Genomic DNA, 26,235 nt, shown 5'->3' on the forward strand with positions numbered 1-26,235 from the left:
TGGTTATGATGCAATTTTGGTGCCCATACCAGTCACGCTTAGACAGGCACGTTTCTTACTGTAACGCCGTCTGAGTTTGATCGCCGTTGTGGGTCCGTGGGGGGGGGGGTGGCATCAAAATTGCGGAGATTCGGCTCTTAAAGTTACCAGGAGCTGCTTTTTGCCTCCCCTGGTAACTTCTGAGGAGTTGCTGCCTGAGGGAAGGTGCACCAGTAACAAGTCCTCCAATTCCTCAACTGCAGTTGTTGCAGTTGTTGTTGTTGTTGTTGGTTTTTTTTGTAACTCCCTGCATCCAATGATATAGTGTCTCTGCATGTTGATACTGGATTTGAAAACCATTACAGGCTGGTATAGATTGCTAAGATAGTTGACATCTGGCATGATAGTGATGTATCTGTCCAATTTTGCTGCTCTTTCCTATGAACCCTGTGCAGTTCCAATCATCATGCACACAATAGAGCTCACAGTAAAAGCAAAGCAATCATATGTTTAGCCTGTACTTAGGTAACTACAGGAACGTGCGTTCACACTATGTGAATCTTTGATTTTAGTTTAGATTTGAAAAAGTTATTTTTATGGCTATGTTACTTTGCTTTTTATGAAGTGTGAGAATGTCTGTCTTGCACCAAAATTCTTTAATTATTTGCTATCTATCTATCTATCTATCTATCTATCTATCTATCTATCTATCTATCTATCTATCTATCTATCTATCTATCTATCTATCACCTATCATCTTCTATCTGTTTATTGATATATTTGTCTGTCTGTCTGCCTAGCAATGGTGACCTTCACTCAACAGAGTTTAATTTAGACTTGTCTATACAGTATTTCAGCATTATAAGCAATGTTTGCATTCTCATCTTAGTTCTGTGAAGGAAGGAATAGACATATATTAGTGTATTGCTTGTACATTTAAATTAGCAATACAAAAACAAGGGTAAGATTAAGCAGTATTTAAATAGTACAGGTATAGGACCTGTTTTCCAGAATGCTCGGGACCAGGGGTTTTCCGGATAATGGATCTTTCCGTAATTTGGATCTTCCTACCTGAAGTAGAAAATCATGTAAACATTAAATAATCCCAATAGGCTGGTTTTGCTTCCAATAAGGATTAATTATATCTTAGTTTGGATCAAGTACAAAGTACTGTTTTAATATTACAGAGGAAAAGGAAATCATTTTTAAAAATTTGGATTATTTGGATAAAATAGAGTCTATGGGAGACTGGCATTCCATAATTCGGAGCATTCTGGATAACGGGTTTCCGGATAACGGATCCAATACCTGTACAACATAAAATGCAATTTAACATACTATATACTGTGAGGGCAGATTTATCAAATGTTGGGTGATGGAGTTTGTTTGTTTTGTTTTTTTTTATCTCCAATGAACTTCAAATGGTAAAAAAATTCAAATGGTATCTTATTTAAGTAAAAACTAAAATTTGACAGATTACAGACCCGAAAACTCAAATCGAATTCAACACTCAATCCGAGTGTTGATTTGAATGTCAGGAAGGCTATTAACACCTTCAAATGGGTCAACGGACCTCTGCCATTGACTTCTACATGAACTAGGCATGCTTTAGGTGGCGACTTGTCGAATTTGAGTTACTTCCAGGGTCAAAGTATGATAAATCTCGAATTTAAGTTTGGATTTTTCCCAACTTGAATGTGTGTTTTGACCAAAAATTCTACTCGAAAATTCTAATTAGAATTTACCATTCGAACCTTATTAATTCTGCTCCTTAGTGTAGCATATTTATGCAAGGTATAACCTTATACCATTCAATATATTTCCTATTAAATAAATATATAAATAGATAATCAAAAATTATTAAGACAGGGTTCTTCCTGTACAGTCAGGATCAGAAATACCACTATGTTAGTTTATGTTTTTAACTAAAATTAAATAATTTAATTTAAATGTTTGGACAGGCATAACAAGAAAGTGCTGGCACACCCACAAAAAAATCTTTAGCGGGCCCTGTGTGCAAAGTGCCTTCTAAACACTATCCCCCCAGCCCTCTTGCACTTGCCCAGAGCTGCTAGGTGGAGAGGTAGAGATGTTTGCTCAAGTGATCAGGTAATTATGCCTGCTGATTGGCTGAATTGGTTATTAACTCTGGTGCAAACATTGTGACTTTTAATGCATTACTCAATATTTCTATATTTAACTAGCAACAAGAATGCAAATACCTTGTTTTAAAGAAGGCCTACCTAGAAAATAATTCTTGAGACTGTTTCAATTATTATTATTATTATTATTAATAATAATAATAATAAATCATGGAGGTATGTATGTTTATAACGCTAATTATGTATGCAGCACTTTTGTGTTCCCTCCAGGAAAAAAATCTGATTTATTTTTTGATATCAAGTTTACATAATTATAGATAGACTAACAAATTAGCATAGCTAGAGGAAAAAATAAATTTTTTGCAAATTTGTAACATTTTACGTTTACTGTATATGTGAATTATAACTGACAATCTTTCCGATAATTGTGAACTATTTGCAGAATTACTATACTGAAAATATGCATAATTCATAATTAATCAAAATCAGTAAAGGGTGTGGGTTCAGATTTTAGTTGCTGCTATACCATAATTCAGGGATGTTTGCTTCAAAACAGTGTCAGGCCAAGCCAGCCTTAAGGTCTAAAATCAATACATATATGGGACTTCATGCCCTAAGTCTACTAGAATATCATGGAAATATTAAATAACCTCAATAGGCTGGTTTTGCTTCCATTAAAGGTACATTTTTTCTTAGTTTGGATCAATTACAAGCTACTGTTTTATTACTACAGAGAAAAAGGAAATCATTTTCATAATTCAGAGCTTTCTGGATAATGGATTTCCAGATAACGGATTCTATACCTGTATAACATTTTTGGTATCATCGTAGTTATAAATATTCACTGTGGTATCAAGTTCAGAAAACATTCACATGCCTGTCTAGAGATACTACAGCTTATACTCATTTAAAAAATGTTTTCCTATATAATTAATAACCCTTTTTAAACTTTGCTAGTATTCTAATTTCTCCCTTTTCTTACACTTTAATTGTGATCACCTTAGAATTTTCAATATCGAATCAAGCAAACACTGTAGTACGGCACTATAATTCTGTATATAACTATTGAGAGTATCCAAAACTATCCAATCCTGTATAATCAGCTATCAACATATTAGGTAATTTGCGATCTAATTAGAAAGTTCAAATTAATTCTGATTATCAGATGGACATTTAGACCTACAGTGTATGCATTTGAAAATACAGGCTTTTATGTTTTTTTGCAGTGTGCACAAACTACTGCTGCTCAGAATACAGAAGCAATAACTATCATTGTAGAAATTGCCAGGTGTGAAATTACATAGCAAGTCAACTATCCACCAATCAGTACAAAATAAAGCCAAAGACAACTCTGTGAACACATTCAGAATATTCTAAAAGACATTTGGCTATGGCTAAGCTTCCCTCTCGAGCACAAATCCTACAATTTTAAAGATATTGACATATTCTACATATTTCTTAGACCCATATGACCCATTATTATGGATATAAGATAAGGGCTTGATGCTGGTAAAAGACTATGCATTCAAGTTTTGCAATGGTTTAAAATTGTGTTAGTTTTAGCTTCTACAAAAGACTGAATGTTCTTAACTATTCCAATGCCCTTGACTATGCAGTTTCACTTTGGGTTTTTTGGACACTATAATATATTCATCATACAGATATCATTATTCATTGCCCTATGTTTATAAGATGAAGAATAATGGATTCTTTAAAGGAAAATGATACCCCCATAATAAATACTTACATACTAACAACAGATATCAGTTTATATCATATTAAGTTTCAATATTTATTTAAATATATATTCTGTAACTGGAATATATTTAAGTAAATATTGCCCTTTTACATCTCTTGCCTTGAAGCGCCATTTCGTGATGGTCTCAGTGCTGCCTCAGAGATCACTTGACCAGAACTGGAACAGGAAGACGTGTGGAAACAAAAGACATAACTCTGTTTGTTAATTGGCACATGTGACCTAACATGTATGGTTTGTTTGGTTTTATTGGGTGCACCGTGCAACAAAGTATCCCTTTTTTCCTAAAACGGCAATTTTCTATTTATGGTTACCCAATGGCACATACTACTAAAAAAGTATATTATTATGAAAATGGCTTATTTACATGAAGCAGGATTTTATATATGAGCCATTTCATGCAATATATTATGCAATATATCTTTATAGAAATCTACATTGTTTGGGGGTTACAGTTTTATGTAGGGCAAGAAATACTAATAATGGGAAAACCCACTGTGTTTTGCAATGCTGCAGGACAAATACGGTTCTGTTGGAGATTGAGCAGGATTTATATTCTTTTATTTCAGTGAATGGATAGCTTTCATCCCAAACATGTAAGATCAGCAAGTGATAAACACAATATATAATCCCAGACATGACCAGTACATGAACACTGTATTCCTCAAAAGAGAAATGAACTAGAAGTTTATTCGTTTTCCAGATAAAGGATCTTTCCATGGTTTGGATCTTCATACCTTAAATCTACTAGAAAATCATGTAAACAATAAATATGATAATTTTGCTTCCAATAAGGATTAATTATATCTTAGTTGGGATCAAGTACAAGATTCTGTTTTATTATTGCAGAAAAAAAGGAAATCATTTTTAAAAATGTGGATTATTTGATTATAATGGAGTCTTTGGGAGATGTCCTTTCCATAATTCGGAGCTTTCTGGATAATGGGTTTTTGGGACAACAAATTTCTTTGTGTTTTGCATTTTGATGAACAGTGTTTTGCCCTGTGTTATTTCATTAGTAACTGAACTCTACTTCACATGCAGGTGTGTAACTTTGTGTAATGTACTGTATAGCATCACACTTTTTGAATGGCAGATTTTTGTTGTATAGGGTCATTTTATTCTGCCGGAGCCATTGCAATGTACAGTTATACATTTGAAACCATCATTTTCTCTGAAGATAGAAACATTCAGCACATTGTCTCATTTTACTGTCCACAAAATGGAAGTGAAACAAAATGTGCTTATCTGTGTGTATTAGTTTTAGGCATTCTGTGCCAAATGCAATATGGAAAAGGCAAGAGCATAACCATTTATAAAGAGAAATTTAATTTTTTGTTACTGAAGGGACTTAGTGAGTATTATATTGGAAAATTTTAAGAGCCCCTCAGGCAGCAGATGGGTTAAAGAGGTTTCAAAGTCTCTTTATTAAAAAAGGGAATTGAGACACTTAAATTCAAAGATGAACAGATGGTTGAATTTAGAAAGACATGCAATAATTACTAACAATTTAACCTGCAGTAAGAAAAGTGTTTCATTTTAAAACCCACATCCATTCCATATGCTGGCTGGTTATTCCAGAACAATGTGCATTCTCCTGCAGGATATATTTTACAAACATAAACAGAACAGCAGTGCATTAATTTTGCTTAATCAGATAATATGCATAATTATATATAGCCCTAGCTGATCATGCCAACTGCAAGATTCAAAATAGCTTTATAACTTAAAGGGAAAAGTTATACATTGCAGTGTATACTTTTTCTTTCTCTTATAATGGAGATTATATTAATGGAGTAAATGACCCTTTAACTGCCACAGTTAAGAACCAGTGTTCCCATGCCATTGTAACTAAGGATGTTGCCTAACTTAAACAGGTGGGTCACCTTTAAGTTAACTTTTATGATGTTATAGAATGGATAATTCTAAGCAACTTTCCACTTTTTCTTCTGACTCTTTCCAGCTTTCAAATTGGAGTCACTGACTCCATCTAAAAAACAAATGCTCTGTAAGGCTACAAATGTATTGTTATTGCTACTTTTTATTACTTATCTTTCTATTCAGGCTCTGAGCTGCTCAATAAAAAAGGTAAATAACCCAAACACCACATATAATAATACACGGTAATTGGTAATTGTGCATTTCAAATAACTGAGTTCAAATAGAAAAAAGTAAAAATAGCAGATTTAAGGCTGCACTTAGATCTGTATAAATCACTCTACTGTATATCGCACGGAGAGAATATAAAGGTGTAATTAGCAGCAATGCAAAAAATATTATCACAGAATATATTGATCTAGAACAGTGCTTTCCAACTTCTGTGGTACCAAAGGCCAGAATTTTTCTAGGCGAAGGGTGCCAGAGGACTAAGAATAGAAGCCTGTGTAGACCACTACCAGTTTTTAAATCACACCCACTTTAAACCACACCCGTGTCATCCATATTAATGGTAGTAACACACAAAAAAAACAACAAATGGTTGGTCATAATAAGACATGCTCTTAAATCCATATCCCTCCTTCCCTCTGTAGATAACACAGCAACACCTTAATATACCCTATAATAACTATTTCCAAATGCTAACAAACCCTCAGAGCAACTAATTTGTTGGAAAGAAGGGGACAATGTAGGCCCACCAATGGTATATCTTTACCCAAGGTTCACCAGTGCCGTAATGCAGCATTTATTTATTTGAGCTTAATCCATTTCATTTGTATAATGGATATATTTTCTTTGTGATCATTTGAAGTTATTGAAAGCATGCACATTGAGTTAAGTTTGCAGTTGGCAAAACTTCATTATTTCAATTCAGATAGCATGGTCACATGGTTAGATGTTAGTTTGAATCCTTGTCAAATTAGCAGTTTCCCAGGTGTTTTTCGAAAGAAATATATAAACAGCAGCTGCTATTTGATGCATTCACAAAATATCCAAAGTGACAGTGACTTGTGAACTTGTGAGCACACTCTGCGGCGCCATGTGAAACATGATGTTCTAGAAAAGAAATGAGTCCTTTATTGTAGTTATGCCTGCTCTAATCTTTTGTTTGTTGCGAATGTAATGATATTTAACACTGAACCCTTTCGTTACCTGGGTATTTTGCCACTAAATATGCAGCATAGCTCAAATGGGGAACCTTGCTGTGCCTTCATCATAGTAATTTTTTTGAGAGCCATAGATTCTACATTTTATGCTTCTTGTTCAACTATATTAGTATTATTATTATTATTATTATTATTATTAACATGTATTTATATAGCGCCAACATATTTCGTAGCACTGTAAAGTAAATGTGATTATAAAACTAAATCACATAGATTATATACATAGAACATATGGAGTTACATACATCACAATCAATACCAGTACAAAAGGTGAGGAAGGCCCTATGCAAAAGAGCATACACTCTAAAGGGAAGGGAATAATAAAGAAGGTGTGGGAGTGGGCAAGATTGAATTAAGTGGGTGAGAAATGAGTATCGTCAGCATAGAGGTGGTAGTGGAAACCATACGAGTTGATTAATTTGCCGAGGGAGGAAGTATAGAGGGAGAATAGTAATGGTCCCAGAGCCTTAGTTAAGTCAAGTTAGGGCAGTTTCAGTGGAGTGTTGTGGCTAAAAACCAGATTGTAGGGGGTCCAGCAGGTTATTGTCAGAGAAGAATGAGGTTAGTCGGTTGTAGACTAGGCGCTCAAGTAGTTTAGAGATGAAAGGTAGCAGAGACATAGGTCGGAGGTTGTCAAGATTGGAGGGATCAAGAGAGGGTTTTTTTCAGAATGGAGGTGACAAGAGCATGTTTTTTGTTGAGAAGGAAACAGTCCAGTTGAGAGCAAAAGATTAAATAGGTGAGTTAAGGCTTTGATTAGACAAGGATTGGTATTGCAGAAAAGTTTTGAGGGAATTGGATCAAGCGGGCAGGTGGTAAGGTGAGAAGAGGCCAAAAGCTTTGAGATTTCTTCATCAGTGACAGGGGTGAAGGAGTACAGGAGAGACTGGGGAGTGTGGAGGGAGGGTGGTGGAAGTCTAAGGGGGTTGTGTAGTGTAATGTCCCTTCTGATAGTGTCAATTTTGTTTTTTGAAGTGCTCAGCAATATCTTGAGCAGAGACAGATGTGCATGGAGGGGGTGGAGAAGGGGAAAGGAGAGTGTTAAAGGTGGAGAAAAGTTGTGCTGGTTTTTTAGAAAGGGAGTTAATGAGTGAAGTAAAGTATGTTTGTTTGGCTTGGAAGAGGCTGGCTGGCTGGACCAGTCTCATCAAAAAACAATTTCTTTTTCAGTACCATCCTTTCTACATGCTACCACAACCCTGAGAGATTGGGAATGACCCCCTTGCATTGTCTGATAAGGTGATGAAATATTCACATCCTTTGTTTTTCTTTATAGCCTGAAACTCTCACCAAGTCTACTCATTCTTAGAAAACATAGGTTTTTGATAAGCTCTAAGAAGAAATTAAGTTAAAATGATTCTAGAATAAAAATATGACACTTATGAAAGTACAGTGTAGGGCTGTGATAATTTAGACACTCTCACATATTATAGGCAGGCACATCCTAAAGGTTTTAGACACCTAAATGGGTCCTAATAGGGGTTTGTGTCATTGCTCTGCTTATGTAAGCCCCTGTAGTTCTCAATAGTGACCAGTAGACGGCACTGTGCTAAAGTATAAAACCCATTGAAGTCATGAGCTCAGGGTCCATCTTGAGCTGGTTCTAGCCTGAGCAGGCAGAGCTCGAGTGGAACCTAGATAGGTCAGGTCTAGTAAGGATAGGGTACTAATTGCCCGGATTAACGAACACAAGAGTAGAATAAGATACTATAAACTAGAAGAGAAAGGTGAAGGGATTTCTATAGGTCAGAAAAAAAGAGAAAGAAAAAAGATAAATTTAAAAAGGAAACCCTACTGGCGAAACATTTTTTCGAGGCAAAACATAACATCGCACAACTCAGATGGCAAATATTGGAAGTAATACACAGGCAGAAAGGTGAGATAGATAAGAGGTCGTTATTAAGATGGCCTAAATGAGAATTTTAATTATATGTGTTTCTTATGAGAGATACATTTTTAACCTTCTTACATGTTTCTATTTTTTACAGATAAGAACTGCCGAATGATAACGTCGAATATTAAGGTTAACTATAAAATTCCAAGGGCAGTAAGGTATTATAATATTTGTATAACACATGGAATTTTATGATAAGGTGTCAATGGATGTGAATTTGTTACAAAGTTTTTATATATAATCTCTTGAATTAATAGGAACGTTCCCCGGACTGCCTCTGCTGTATAGTCGAATGCATCAAATCCTCCACGGGTACACCTCTATCCTGATATATACTAAGCAATTTCCAAGAATGAGGAGAGCACTCAAAAGTAGCAAATTATGCTGTGATTATATTTATTCAAGGCTACTACACGACATGTTTCGGATCCATGTTGATCCTTTATCAATCAACATGTCGTGTAGTAGCCTTGAATAAATATAATCACAGCATAATTTGCTACTTTTGAGTGCTCTCCTCATTCTTGGAAATTGCTAAGTTTTTATATACAATATTTATATACAATATTTATTGCACTTGGACACTTTGAAATTGAAGATGACTATTTTGTAAACAGTTTTTTCAAAATTTGAATAATTTCTGTACATCACATAAGGGTTAAATACTGTGGAGAGTTTCATGATGGGAAAAGAAGGCGTGGGAAGTTGGGTTTAAATGGGCTATTGCACTAAGAATTGTATCTTGATGAAGGGTGAGGGTGGGTGTTCCCCCCAAAACGTTGATGTTTGGTAAATAAAAGGGGATACTCCCCAACTGCATTAATCCGAGTGTGTGCGGATCCGTTTTCCATACACATACTATACCTGTCCAAGCTATCTCTTCTACCACACTGGATATATGCATTCGCAGTATAATGCTTAATCAGATTTTATTGTAGTCCACATGCGCCAAACTATGATTTGTATATAAGTAAACTAAATGGGGGATTTTTAGAGGAGCAGTACAGGGTGGAAGGTCAGTGATTTTAAAAAAATTGGGACCCTTGAGCATTAATTAGTACTTCTGCTCTCCTCTAGCTATCCCTGAGCAGACAAGCACAAGAAAATAGCATGCGATGCCTTAATAGCTTTCTGCCCGCCCTGTAATTGCTCAGAGATTTATTATTTAATTTCTTCAAAATTCACTCACTTCAGCCTTTATACATGACATTTTTGCCTATATTAGAAACATGTTTTTTTTTTTTTACAGGCTATCCGTTTATCCAGTTTTTATTTTTATACTGAACAATTCCTTTATGAGGCTATAATGTGGCATATTAAAGAATCTTAGCTGGAATATACTGTATATAGTTAAGTAAATATTGTCCTTTTACATCTTTTCCCTTGAGCCCTTATTTTATGATATTCTCTTTGCTGCTGCAGAGATCACCTGACCAGAAATACTGTAGCACTAACTGTAACAGTAAGACGTGTTGAAGCAAAAGACAGAACTTTGTCAGTTAATTGGCTCATTTGACCTAACATGTATGGTTTGTTTGTGTGCACTGGGAATCAAAGGATACCGAGGGATGGCCTTTCTTTCTTAAAATGGCAAGTTTCTATTTAGGATAACACAATGGCACATATAACTAAAAATATATTATTATGAAAATGTTTATTTACATAAAGCAGGGTTTTACATATGAACTGTTTTATTCAATATATTTTTTTTAGTGACCTACATTGCTTGGGGGTATAATTTTCAAAGGATCCAATATTAAAGTTGATACTGAAAGTGTGCTGTGTGGGTTAATTTTCGATTTTCGTGATCATAACAGTTAATATAACATAGACAGTTTTGTTGTGTATTTGTCAATCATACATTATGGAAAAATATTAACAGAAATAAAATTAATAAACTAAAATGTTTACAACATGATAAATACTGTAAGCCCAACCTTCCCTAGAAAATTAAGATAGAGAGAAGTAGATCTACACTAACCCATTACTATAGAAGTCTGAAATGACTCCTTTAGATTGCTATTTGATACTATTAATTCTGTTGTCTTTTTAGAAAGATGTATTAAAGTAATACACAAATGATATTGTATTGCAACCAAGCTTGCAAACATATTCCTTGGGATGACAAATAGGCTTTTTTGGAAAGGCTATGCAGTAGAGGTTCTTAAAAACATATATGCTTGTCGCATATTAAGGTCTTATATGATTTCCTACTGCTCAAATAAAATACCATGGACTAATCATGACTCCAATTACAATAGAACGAGGTACAAGACAGGGTTGCCCCTTGCCGCCAGTTTTGTTTGTAATGACAATGGAATATCTGTCAACACTGATACTACATCATGTTAATATAAGTGGTATAATGATAGCACACCAACAATATAAATGTTGTTTATACTCTTATGATTTATTACTCACCATTTTGAGACCAATGATCTCCCTGCTAAACCTTTTTGAAGAACCAGTAACAAAATTTATTCTATACCCCTTTAACAATGCATCTAGCCTGCACAATGTTTTGTATTTCAAGTGCTTTATGTACAATTACCATTAAAAAGTTGCTTCCTGTTCTCTAAAAAGGCTATAGGGCGACTTCAGTTGTGCCAGACACCTAAGTGCACGCTCCACGGCAGCTCCCGTCATCGCCTCCTCAAACCAGAAGCCAGTTGCTGCAGCTTTAGAAAGGATTTTCTCTCCCCTTGTGTTTTAATGCAGCAAGATTTATTGCTGTATGTGCTGCGAGCAAGGATGGTAGCACCCAGGTCTGCCGTAAACCACAGTCAGTCTGCTGCGCATTGCTACACCTGCTCGCAGCACTTAACTTGCAGCACAGCAATACGGAAATAACAATGCCAATGTGCACCCTCCTCTCTGAAATGTAATTTGCAGGAATGCAGGGGAAGTAATTTGCCAGTGTGATTACCTTGGGGACCTTCTGTGGATCCAAAAGGACACATAAAACTAAAACTACAACTTTCCCAACGATAAAGCATACTTTCGCTATATGGTAACTATAGTATATATTAGTAACTATAGTTACTAACACAAATTGGTTATCGCAAAATAAACCTTTAGCGCCTTTATTTCCACCAGGAATGTAACCTAAACAATTCAGTTGGTGGACATAAAAGGACTTGCACATATTCACTTTTATTTATTACATAACAAAATGATTAGCTGGACAGTATTGAAAGACATAATATCCCAAATCGAGAACTCAATAGACATAATCAAATATGGCACTTCCTAACTACATTACAGAAGAAATCTCCTTTTACCACTCCAACCTTTTTCAAAACAATGAGTTTACATCGCCCTCAAATGAAAGGATCTCTTACTTATTTATGTAGCCAATGTACTAATATCCAACCTATAGAAACCATGAAATACATAAGAAATTGGACCACAGAACTGTCAATTGCTTTAGATGAGCAGGACTGGCAAACAATTTTCTCAAATACAATCCACATTTCCACTAATACACTAGAACGGGAAACATCATATAATGTTTTGAGTAGATGGTATCTGGTACCCAGCCCCATAGCTAAATGGAACCCTGGAGTTAGCCCTAATTGTTTTAGAGAATGTTTTACATTAGGAACAATGCTTCATATATTTTGGCAATGTAGCAAAGTACAGCGTCTATGGATCAGGGTCTACCAACTAATTTATACTGTGCTACAAGTAAACATAGCCAAACATCCGGAAGAGGCTTTATTAAATAACTATAGATGTACTTACTAAGGCACAACACACATTAATTACATTTTTTTTTTACTGTGACTAAACAAGTTTTTGCAAAAGCTTGGCTAACCCCACAATTGGCTTTCCTGGAAGCCAAAAATAGAATAGAGTATTTATTATGGAGAAATTAACTAGTATAGTTCTTGACAAACAAAAGTAATTCACAAAGGTTTGGGACTCATGGATCCAATATTGTTATCCATAACATATTAAAAGGCTTAAGATGGGACTGGATTCAGTATTTCCCATGCTGAATTAATACTATGTTGATCAAACTACACAAAGTGCTGTTACTAGAAGGTTTTTATTCAATTCTCTTTCCTTGCTTTGTTTTTAATTTTTTTTCTTTTTCTTTTCATCTTTCAAATTTCATTTTATTTAACACTGCAACCCCCTTACCCATCATACCACATGTTATAATGGTATGTACATTATGTTATGTGAGATTATTGCATCTTAATAGATCCACTTTCCTGGACAAACATATAATACAACTGTTACATTTGATGCATATAACTGATGATATGTGGAATTATACAAATTTAAAATTGAAATATGTTATAAGATGTAAACCAAAAAAATACTTTCAATAAAAAATATTGAAACAAATAAAACAAAACATTCCGTATATGCTGGAGATTTACCTTACTCCAACTACATTTCTTTATTTCAGCAAATTATAAGCAAAATAAGACTTTAGACCTAAGTATTAAGTTCTACAATTCCTGTACTTGACCCTGTTATATAAATTGATTTTGCTATAAAAACTGTTTCTAATTGTAAAAAAAGTTAATAATAAATTAATAATAGTGCATAATGCTGAATATTTATTTTAGGTGTTAAAATCACTTGCGCTGGTGGGCCGTACAGATTTGTACAGTTTTGTGACTAATGCAAAAATACAGCACTTATGATTAGTGATGGGTAAATCTGATCCATTGCGATTTGCCGAAAATTTGCAAAACTGTGAAACTTCCCCAAAATGCATTAAAGTCTATGGGCGTCAACATTTTTGATAAATTATATTTGAAAACGCAGAAAAACATCAGTTCCAGAGCTATTTATGGAAATAAGATTCTGTCAACTTACAGTATGGACACCCATAAAGTTCTGTTCGCAGCCCAATTTGTCCTTCTTCATTCCAGTCCAAAGGAACAATGCGTACATAACGAGCAATTACTGGGTGCTGCAAGTCGTGACGAACAACAGTGTCTGAATTAACATTTCCAGGGAATGCCTGTTGGTAAAATATAGAGTTTGAGATGCTAATAATCTACATCTAATGATTGTGATTACTGAACATGTAATATTACAGAATAAGTATGCTGCATTGCAGAAGTTGTAAGATAACATGCAAACATTTAATTTTTAATAACCCTACTCCTAGGGTTAAATGTGTCCTTATCACTTTAATTCCCTACCCTTCCTCCTTTTCCCAAAAGCCCATGTATCAGTGTCATTTCATTTGCATATAGATGCTATTGGCTACCATGTAGGGTGAACACTTCCTGCCTCATTTTGGTATAGTGCTGGGAAAGGAGTGGCACTACCTTCTGGCCTTCCATCTGAGGAACTGTCCCAGGGAAGTGTCAGACTGTGTTACAATCTGCATGTGATGTGCCTGTACCACTTGTCTCTGAACCACTGTGATGTAAGTAAGCTCTGAAGATGTTCAATAAACCCTTTTTGTTCTGTTATTTCCAAGAACTTCTGGCGCCCTCTGTCTTTATTTTTCTGCATAGCAGCTTAAGAGGTGTAGTTGCACAACACCATTACCTTCCTCTTCCACTGTGCGAAGGCCCAGTCTGGACGAGAGTGTCCAGTGTAACTGGTGTTCTACTGGTACTTGTTCGGGAAGGCTGTTATTGAGCCCAAAAATGTGTTACAACCATCACCCCTATTTTTTTATATGCACTTCATATATACATATATAATATATTTCTTAGTGTATTCAAATGTCATAAAGGAGCATAATTTCAAATAAACAAAGGTAGCAGTTAATGTAACATCACAGAAGCCATCATATAAGGTAACTATAGAGTAAGCAAACCACATGGCTGGTCACCCTATAGTTATATAGAGATCCCACCTTTGCACTTCTGCATGAGAGCAAGTGGGTGGCACAAGAGGGCGGGCAGGGGTTGCTCTGCATATAGTTATATTATATCCTTGACTATTTAATGTTTATTAGTCCATTCCATTATAAAATATTACATTGAAAAAGGGGTGACGGGGAAAGGTGCTAAACAAACAGATCCAGCATGACAAAAAGGCAACTGAAAGTATCAGTGCCTAAATAAATTCAAATAAGTGATTTATTCTCATATAACGCAGCAGTACTAATTGTATAAATCAAAATATTTTCTGTTGTAGTAAGTTTCTTCCTATTGCCAATACACTTTGGTATATTTACACTTTAACCACCCATATAGAGTGCCTTTGCAGACCATTACTCCCACCTTTGCTTGACTGCCTACTCGTTTTTCATTGGTAGGAGTGCGGGAACAGCAGAAGAGATGGGCAGGTCGAACATCAGATGCGGCCGCAGGCCGTGAAGGTTTTGCTCGGAGCTGAAAGAGCAGGTATGTGGGGGAACGGATTTCACTCAACTTTAAACTGAAGCGCAATGAAAAATGGCTGATAAAAAATAATGGATTGCAATTAGAAAAAGGCTTATATCCGTTCCCCAAAGGCAAAGGAGGATTTTAATTTTAGACAATACATCCCCTTTAAGATTACCCCTCTAATACATTTCCAAATGATCCACCAAGTGATGGATCTATCTATCTATCTATCTATCATCATCTATCTATATATCTATCCCTATCTATATTAGCTATCTAGTTCAGACATATTCACACCTATAAAAATGTAATCAAGAATTAAATATATGAATAAATATGCATTCTCTTTTGTTTTAGGCACAATTAAGCAAATAAAATTTATGAAATAAATGTGTCTTTAAAAAAAGCCAGTAAAACATGTTATATTTAAAGTTATGCAAACATTAAATAAACCCAATAGGACTGGTTTGCCTCCAATAAGGATTAATTATACCTTAGTTTGGATCAAGGATAAATGTAATGAATACGCAATTTTTTTGCACTTAACCACGAAGAATCAATACAATTTAATAGACCCTTTGTTGCATAGCATATTTAGTGTTCACAAAAATGTAATCTTAGGTTCATCATAGGCCTATAGACTCATAGGCATATGATTAAGGGGGTTATTTATTAAAGTCCAATTTTTATTTTTAATTGGCCTTTTAAAGAGCGAAAAAAAATTGTGGAAAAAAACCTTGAATTTTGTGGGATTTCTTAAACCCTGAGGGTGTTAAAAGTACAAATAAAAAAGCATTCCAACTCAGACTTCATGTAGAATTCAATGGAAGATGTTCTGAAGATATCCAGATCTGTGCTGGGTTTTGTGCAAGGTTTCGTAATTTTCATGGTTTTCGGGCGTCAAATCTGAAAAAGTCACAGTTTTCGTTGACAAATCCAAAAAATTCATATGATTCGATTTTTCCGAGTTTTTTCCCTCCCCACAATAATTTTCAGGAAAATGTATTGCTAAATAAGGGGAAAAAATCTGTGTGAATTTTGCCAGAGTAGCTTTCAGGAAATTCTCAGAGGAATTCTGAGAAATTTTCTGATTTTGATAAATAACCCCCCACAGTGTTTTGAACACAAAATGTGCAAGGTTGCCTTGTCTGTACAAAAAAAATAAACATCAACATACTTCATACGTTCTTTTTAGTGTCTGCTCAGCTACTTTATTAATGGATCCACTCACTTAGCCAAAGGCTCAGGGTAGTGCATCAGTGAATTATCTAATTTCCTTTGAATCCCCTTTTTGTGTACTTCTAAAGTAGTAATCTGTTTGTTTCTTTGAGATAAACATGTGATTCCTCAATGCCAAACTAAACACAGTCTATAAATTGGCCCCATTTTAATGTACCTATATCTTCACTTAAGTAATAAAATATTATTTGTGGACGCAGAGACATGAAACCACAATGAACAGAAACCTTTCAAAGTACACAGTATAAATGAGGACTTTTACAGGGTTTGATTTGTTTATTACATTTACTTTCACTTCAAAAGTTTAGAAAAACAGATCTAGATAGATTTTTTTTTTAAATCCTGACGCTAACAATTAAAAGCCTCCAGCTGTGTCTTCAGAAGCCTGAATTCCATACTCACCTCACTGATTGTTGAACCCTGTTAAATCGCTGCTCTAAAATGTTAAATTAACTGAAGCTCCAGATAAAAATAATAACAAACTTGTATAAGTAATATCATAAATATAGTCCACGGTCAAACCAGATTTTATCTGCATTGCACCCCTGCCACTGTATAGATGGATTATTTATAAAGTTTCAAACAAATAACAAGATTATATAGCAACCACAAATTATATGCATGCGTACTATATATTTTTAGCATTTTACACAATAAAATATTGATGATAGGTACAAGAAGCATGAAAGTTTGATATTCATGAATAACATTTAAAAAGAGTTTTCTCATCTGTCTTTGCAATGGTTTTTGAGAAAAAATAAGCAAAATTCTCAGTATTCCCAGATGGAATAACATGTTTTAGGACATGCCCCTGACCAGCCATACCTGTTATATAAATGCTTAGGTGTGGGATCTGCTATCTGGAAATCTGATATCCAAAATGCTCAAAATTACAAGAAGGCCATCTCCACTAGGCTCCATTTTAATCAAATAATTTAAAATGTTAAAAATTATTTCATTTTTCCCTGTAGTAATAAAACAGTACCTTGCATTTGATTCTAACTATGGTATAATTGATGGGAGTTTGGTCAAAGTGGTTTTACTAAAATAATGAGAATGTTTTGAATTTTAGTAAATCCAAAAATCTCAAGTGTTTGAGAATAGGATGTAGATTTTATTTAATTCTAAAAAAGTTACTGACACTGCTTGCATACTCCCTGGCTCATATAAGTGCCACCACTGGTCATTTATTTAGACTTGTCTCACAGTTTGCATTTTATTCTCAATCTGCTTTTTGTCACTTGTCTCTTGATAAAATCATTTATATTCATAGTAAAATGACTTTCAGTATTCATCCAGCCTTTCATATGTGTATTTCAGGTGACCAAGCACACGTTTTTGTTCTACCTGATACTGAGATTGCCTAAATGACATTCCTCAATGAAGGCATTAATGTCAGGATACTGTCAGATTCAAACCTTAGACGGTATGCTGAAATGCTGCCGAGCCACTGTAGGATTGTAGGTACGATGCTAGTCAATTACCCTAACAGACATCCACTGTCTTTCTCTTTTGCATTGTTTCTTTCTCCTACCTTGTTTACCTAGGGTTGCCATCTTTTCTTCTTGGCCATTCCGATTATTGACTATGGTGTTTATACAAATGGCCTGTAGATGTCATTGTGCTCAAGACTTATAATGTGCATACTTCATGGACATCTTAAAAAGTGATAGAGTTAGTTGTGTAATGGCTGCATGAGTCTGCTAATAAATCACTGTTATACTCTACTCATCCTCCGCTACCAAAACATAACAATGACATAAGGGGCTGGGATGGGGCATATTAATGACACTACAGTGGTGGAGTCATGATGGTGCAGGGGGCTGGGGTGGGGCATAGTAATGACATTACAGGGATGGAGTCGTGATGGTGCAGGGGGCTGGGGCATGGTAATGACATTACAGGGGTGGAGTCATGATGGTGCAGGGAGCTGGGGTGGGGCATAGTAATGACATTAAAGGGGTGGAGTCATGGTAGTGCAGGGGGTGGGACGCTGGCCCATAAATGGATGAAGCAGGTTTGATTTGGTGAGTAAGCAGTGGTTTGGAGCATACTGTAGATGGAAGCACAGAATGGAGTTCCGGGACAGGACAGGGATTACAAATTTACCAGCAAGTACATTGCTAGGCCGGTAAAATGCCAGCCAGATGGCAACCCTATTTACACAATATGTCAGCAATCTGGCAATAAAGGGCTTATAAAAACCTGCCTCTTGCTACAGTAAGTAGCTTCCTAGCTGAGAATCAGCCCTCTGTGATTCCTGCTGGTGCCTAGTTCCTGAGACCGTGCTTTGTTTGTGTCCTAGTCCCTGTTCCTTGCCTAATTCCTGTCTGATTTCCTAGTACTGACCTTAGCCTATATACTGGACATTGTTTCTGCCTGCTGCCTGCCCTGATCTTGAAAACTGCTTGTTTGCTGCTGCCCAGACCTTTTCCTTGGATTTTAGACTTTCAGTCTGCCGTTACCACTGACCTGTTATTATAACTTTTCTAACACTTTTGCATTCTTAATCTGCTTTTTGTCACTTGTCTCTTCATTAAATCATTTGCATTCACCAGAACATGGTTTTCAGTCTTTATCAAGTAAGTAACGTGTACTTTGGCTACCAAGCATATAAGTTCCTATATGTCAATTGCACACCTGTGGCTGTACTTAAAACATAAGCTTACCTATGATTTGTTTCGAAAAATAGTTCATATAAAGTATATCACAACCCAGCATCCTAATGATTTTTAGCTTTAAAGTTGTGATTAGTGGTTTAGTTAAAATCCAGAGATCATACCTAATTGTTTCCAATTTCTTCACAATTTTTAATCAAATAATCCAAATATTTAAAAAATATTTTGTTGTCTCTTTAATAATAAAACAGTACATAACACTTCATCTTAACTAAGATATTATTAATGCTTATCTGAGGCAAAACAATCATATTTGGTTTCATTATTTAGCAGATTTAAGGTAGGGAGATCCAAAATTCAGAAAGACCCCTTATCTGGAAAACCCTAGGCCCCAAGCATTCTTGATAACAGGTCCCCTACCTTTACTTACAATCCAGTGACTGGAAGGAGGAAGACTGAAATATGGTAACTTGAACAACAACAAATAATATAAATAAAAATGTTTGCTTGATATGCTTGATTAGTTATATATTGTACATTATATTCACAATGTTATCATGCGGGATTGCTAAACCTTTAGGCTGGGCATAAAAATTAGCATATGCTGAAAACAGGAGCTTTGAGCGATTGTATTGTTAAATATTGGGTATTGGAAAAATGGTTATATTCCAGTATTGATTAAGTTTGAATATGTTTCATTTGTGCACTCATGACTTGTCATTCACACATCCTTCACACATTGGTTACCATACTCTATTTATTCCCTAAGTCAAATGGATTAGGTTACAGGAAATGTATGGAATGTCTTATGGGTAGGCTGGGGGAGGTGTATCTCACAGATTTTGAATAAATTCCTGAACAAAGAGAAGTTCGCTCACACACTGGACACAGACACACACACAGACACACACTGACTCTCACATAATACAGACATATACAAAACTTTTATACAACATATTGATACATACATATTATTTTGGTAGGCTGTCAATAGAGCATTTGACTGGCTAGGTATTTGTTAATTTGTATGTATTTTCTGTAACACATTTTCTACACATTAAATATATTTAAATATCACCTTGGTGAGTTGTGTTTATCGACCATAGAACTTATACAAATTATTTAATAAGACAATAGTTTCTAACAGATGGCGAGCCTAGTCAGATTATAGACCTGGACACTACACATATACACATTCTGTCAGCTTCAAAGGGGGACAGGAGGGTGTAGCTGAACTAAAGCTTCCAGATGTCTATATGAGTAAAAGAACCTAGAAGTATTTTGTGTAAGTATTACAGGCATTGACATAATTGCGGACGCAGTGAGAAAGATTCTGCTTTCCGGTGAGTATGGATTTTCTTGATAATTTGGCTAATAAGAGCAAATTCAAGTTTGATATCCCTCATAGTGTTATGTCTGATGCAGAGATATGGTCAGATCTGTATACTCAATGTATGAATGCTAATGTGTTGGTAGAGAGAAAAGATATTTCATTTTCCAGATTGAAACATAAAATCCAGAATGTAATGCTATTAGTGAAAACGTTTAATACTTTAATGTGCTCAGAGAGGAAGGAAAATGATGTAGGAAAGATTACTGCTCCAGATAAGAGAGAAGTAGAAGTAGAATGTGACAGAGTTAGCAATGACTGTCTGGCTAAGGAAATTTCTAAGCATGACTGTCAGAAATAGAGTCAGTTTTGCAAAGGAATAACCAGGTTTCGGTTATTACAAAGGAACAGAGATCCATGTTTGTTCCGGATCTCAATAATCCAGAATTAGACTATGACAGGGCGAAACTGCAATTAAAAATTAATAAACAGTTATTTAAAATTGTGAAAGAGATTCCACATTTCAACCCCAAGTTAAATGTCCTCATGATTTCTGACTTATTTGAGTCTCATATAGAGAAATATGATTTAAGTGAGGAACAGAAGAACAAAGTTTTTAAACTTTGGGTGCCAATACAGATTTGCCATAGGTTATCAATACCAGTGACTGAGCCAGGGATTGATATAGATGGGAATCTAATATATGGCTCTAGAAGGGAGAGGCTTTTGCAGCTTAATTATATAATTAATGGAGAAGAGTTTTTTAACACTGCACTGCTTAATGATCTGAAGACCTCCATAGACGATGACCCATTTGTGTTTATGGGTATATTTGAGCAAGCATACAGGCTGGTTATGGGTATTAAAGAAGATCAAGTTCCTGAAGAAATGGTGAGAGTTTTTGTAAAGAAGTTTCAATACTTAGATACAGGAGCTGTTGTCCGTGCTTCAATGTTTAACACTCTTACAGAGGCAGCCACTTACATTGATAAGTATAGGAGACATCTTGTACTGCAGAGCTCAGACCCCACAAACAAACATGTGATCAAAGAAATATGCCAGTTACGTAAAGCCAAAACACAGAATTATAAATATTCTACTTGTAATTTCTGTCATCGTCTTGGGCATTATGAAAAACGATGTTATAGAATGAAACGTTTAAAACGGAAAATATATCATACTGATAAAAATTCCGGGCTGATAAATGAGAAAGTTCAGGCGAAGCAACTAGATGCACAGAATGGCCACTCCCAATGTCCCATAGACAGACCAATCTGTCCTTACAAAAGACCTAGGGCTGAAGACAAAAGGAGTTACTCTTTGTTAATGAAAACAAGGAATAATTACTGAATAGGGCTAGAGAAATGTTAGTACTTATTCTTTAAAGGTTGGAGAAAGTGTGAGTAAATAAATATGATTGGATACAATTTTTAAGAAAGTAATATTTACATGGAAATATGCAGTAATGATCGTAATGTGTTTTACTATATAGCAGGAAAGGTGAAGTTTAATATGTATTAACTGTTTTATACTGTAGAATATCTTCAACTCCCTATTTAGACAAATGCCAGGTTAAGATTATTAAATAGCTATTTTGTCAGTGGAATTATAAATATCAGAAGAATTATATCTTGTTTTAGTTCTAATATAAATTGTAAAGTGTATCTATATGCAGGATGGGTTCTGTAGAGCTATAGTTTGTATATAGCCTAAACGTTAGAAGGTAACTTTTTATAATTTATAACCAAATGTTGTATTGGTTATAAGAAAGACTGGGAAGATTTAAAGGAAATCCAGTGAGCAAGTTGAGAATGATTTTTTGTAAGTTTCAAAACAATTTGGTGCATCTTGGCACCAGCACTGTTTTCATGTCTGGATTCCAATCTACCCACCCCCATCCTTGGGTGTCATGTTATGTTTTTTTTTTAACCAGAACAAAGAGGATATTTTGCTTCCACTGATCTAAATATTTTAAATAGTAATATCCATAGAACTTCAAGTGGGACTGATGTTGATGTTTTATGATCAAATCAGATTCACAAATGTTTAGATGTTGACTTGGTTTTTCCCAAATTATAAATCTATACATTGAATATTCTAACTCGTAAGATTTGGCTCTAAAGAGCATACTAGTAATACTCAGGTTACACCACTGAGTAATTTACATAACTGTTCAACCAGAACATGGTGTTTATGTAATGAACATATGTCTACAGTATAAAAGGGGGGCAGATAGACAAATCTTATTTCCTAAATACTGCATTATATTTCCATGTAAATTGGTAATAAATTTAGGGACACTAATTACAGTGAATTTTTGGTATATTTGCCAATGATGCAATTATTTCACTTACCTTTGCTGAATAAGTACAGAGCTAAAAGATAAAATACATCCTAGTATATAATGAGATTAGTAAAACCCAAATTTTTGGGTTCACATGTTTTAACAGAAAAAGATAAATTTAAGTGTGAGGCAGGAAGCATTGGAACAAAAGCATTTGCTAGTGGGATTCACGAGAAAATAAAGGCTAAAGCTTAGACCCTGAGTGATTTGTAACAGGATATGTAAATGTTGGAAAGATACATTTCATGAAGGACTAAAGAATTTTGAGACCAGTAACTTTTTGTTTGTTAAATGAAATGTGCTCTAACTTGTTTATGATTATTGTAGGATATGGCTTCCTTTTCCACATTAAAGCATCATGGATAAAGAGGATATAAAGGAGAAGCTTTCTTGTAGTACATAAAGGGGGAAAGCATGCATGATATGTAGATTTCTGTGAAAATAATTTTTACATTGGAAAATGTAAAGACTAACATGAGCATGTTTGCATGGTAGTAATGTAATAAACCTTCACATTAACTAATTTGGTCTTAGTTGACTACACTATGCATAACTTTTATTTTTTTTTTTTAGGTGCACATATGGAAATCCTGCGCAGGTCAATGAATTGGAAATTTTTTTCTTTTTGAACATACATAATAACGTACGTATTGATATGATCAGGTTAAGGAAAAGGAATTTAAAGAGTACTCTATATATATCTTATAAACCTTTGATAGTTTGGATTATTATATGACCTGGCCAGTCATGTGATAAAATATTTGAAACTGTCAGATATATTATAAGATGTATATGTTTAATAACCATGGAAGTGATGAATATGGATCCATTATATTATTAATAATTATATTATTAATAATAACTTTTTCTTTGAAAGATTATGAACTGTAAATATATAAGTTTAGGTTTGGTTAATCCTATTGTTGTGATATACAATATGAATTCAAGCTCAGAATTGTTTTTTATTCATAACAGGGAAAAAGTAATGTCCATGAGCCTTTGTTCTGAAATTGTCAGAAATCTAACCTATAATACCATACTACTATAGTATCAATATCATTGTAGTCAAAACCTTGAACTGGTTTCCTACAGAGATGAGTAGTTCAGCAAGGGATTAGATCATTTAAGTACGAAATGTATCTAGAAAGATAGTTTTATAGAAATGTCATCCTTAAGGTATATTTTTAAGATGTGTTATTTGAACAACGGTCAACTTTTATGCAGACAGAATTTATTAAAGCATGGGGCAAATGCTGGGAATAGCATTTTATTTGAACATACAACTCCTATATCATACATGGATTTCATTTTAGTGTTCTTGAGGGTACATTTAACTGTGACTAATGTTTAAGGTGGTCTACAAAATGGAATACACTTATTTTGACTATGTACACTTATTTGCTTTAATAACCGATATCTGATTTATTGGTTGGATACCTTTGGTTTTAAGAATGTCTTGAACATATGGGTTTTGGGATCAAATGACATGAGGTCACATAGTTGACCTTTGGTAATTAAAGCTCATGAGAACTGTGGGACATATGTTTTTTTTTTATGATACGTGTTCCGAATTAGTTTTGACTCCATTCTTATAAACATTAAGGAAAACAAGAAGAACTCAAGATAACCGTAAAGTGCTTTCTTTCATCAGAGAAAACAATTAACTTTGCTTCTTACAAACATGATATTTATAGGACAATGTATATTCTCACCACTATTTGCAAAAATAGGAGAACTGTTTGTTTCCATGTCTAATATATCTGCTGTGCAAAGTAAAATTAAAGCTAGGAATTAATTAAATACACATATTAATAAAGTTTCCCTTCACATGTAATTATACTGAAACCAGGATTTAGATATTGTTTACAACATTTTTAAGGAAAGGTTAAAATGGACAACTACTTTTTATATGGACTCATATGAATGTTTTATTTTATCCATTGGGAATGTGAATACATAGTTTATGTTTGTTAATATTTTGTTTTTTTGGTATTCACAAAAGGTTTAAGTGATTTCACTGTGGAGGACATTATTTGAATGTGAGATGTATTTAATATACAGTGTAATATCATATTCATGAGAATGGCATGGTAAGACAGTGATAGTAGTTTAGATTAAATAAATAAGTGCAGCTTTTGCACTAGCTATAGATCGAGATGGATGAAATTCTGTGAGACTATGGAAGAGACAATCGACAATGGAAGAGGAGCACCATCGTTCAAGGAGAAATGCAAGTTCCAGAAGTAAAGTTGTTTGTAATACGGACTGTGATTAAGGATGACTTAACTGAAGGATATCAATAATTTCATGAAAAATTATTTTCATTCTGAACTATAAGAACTTTTTACAAAGTGTCTCAATCTTTTTAAATTTGCTTTTGTTTGGTTCCATTACTGAAAGTCTGCAGTTTTCCAAGAGCCTGCCAACGACTGTGGTGTTTATTGCTTATTCAAGTCACACCTTCGTTTCACACTGTATGGACTAAAATATGATTGTTCTGTATCAGGGTAACTGCAAAGTGACCAGGGGCCTTAAAAAATGGCATTGATAATACATGTACTGGTGCAATTCCCTGATTCTATACAGATGATTCATGATTGATCAACTATGGAAGTCAAGGCTTACATCTGCCAGACCCAACTGGACCAAAGGGTCGTAGGAAGCCTGTGCATAGGCAAAGGACACACACATCTGTCATCAATCACAGGAGGAATGTTTGCCATATATTGTGTTGCAAAAGAAATGAAATGACTGTAACTTTGTGAAAGTGACTCCCAGAACAGAGTACTTGGCTCTTAATTTTCCATTTTTGATGTTTATGGATACATTTTATTGCAAGATCGTGAAAGGTGTGATAAAGAATTCAATGTCAACTGCAACTAAACACAGTGCTGTGAGTAAAGGCTGTAATGAAAGATTTTTAAATCCACATCAGGAGGACATGATTGAATAACTAGAAGATGGAACCAACTTTAGAATATAGATAGGATATTTTTAATTCTGGTGAACTATCACTACTTACCATCTCATTACATGATATTAAATCAATTATGTTATGTTATTTGCATCAGACTTTGGAAATATGAAAACATTTCTGGATGTCTTTTGGGATGTAGTTTGAAGGACTATGGGATAATATGTTCTTGGCAAGTCAAATGTGCAAAGGGGGATTTGTTAAATATTGGGTATTGGAAAAATGGTTATATTCCAGTATTGATTAAGTTTGAATATGTTTCATTTGTGCACTCATGACTTGTCATTCACACATCCTTCACACATTGGTTACCATACTCTATTTATTCCCTAAGTCAAATGGATTAGGTTACAGGAAATGTATGGAATGTCTTATGGGTAGGCTGGGGGAGGTGTATCTCACAGATTTTGAATAAATTCCTGAACAAAGAGAAGTTCGCTCACACACTGGACACAGACACACACACAGACACACACTGACTCTCACATAATACAGACATATACAAAACTTTTATACAACATATTGATACATACATATTATTTTGGTAGGCTGTCAATAGAGCATTTGACTGGCTAGGTATTTGT

General features: G+C 34.7%; 1 protein-coding gene across 1 annotated transcript in view; it reads right to left on the reverse strand.

Annotated features, from left to right (window-relative positions):
- Positions 1–26,235, reverse strand: part of LOC108719696 (contactin-associated protein-like 2) — a 1,103,988-nt gene that overhangs the window by 561,383 nt on the left and 516,370 nt on the right. The window contains exon 4 of the mRNA XM_041567571.1: positions 13,672–13,819. Coding sequence (XP_041423505.1) covers positions 13,672–13,819 — 148 coding nt within the window. The remainder of the gene's footprint in view (positions 1–13,671; positions 13,820–26,235) is intronic.

Source organism: Xenopus laevis, chromosome 6S, assembly GCF_017654675.1.
Source record: "Xenopus laevis strain J_2021 chromosome 6S, Xenopus_laevis_v10.1, whole genome shotgun sequence".
NCBI classification, from domain to species: domain Eukaryota; kingdom Metazoa; phylum Chordata; class Amphibia; order Anura; family Pipidae; genus Xenopus; species Xenopus laevis.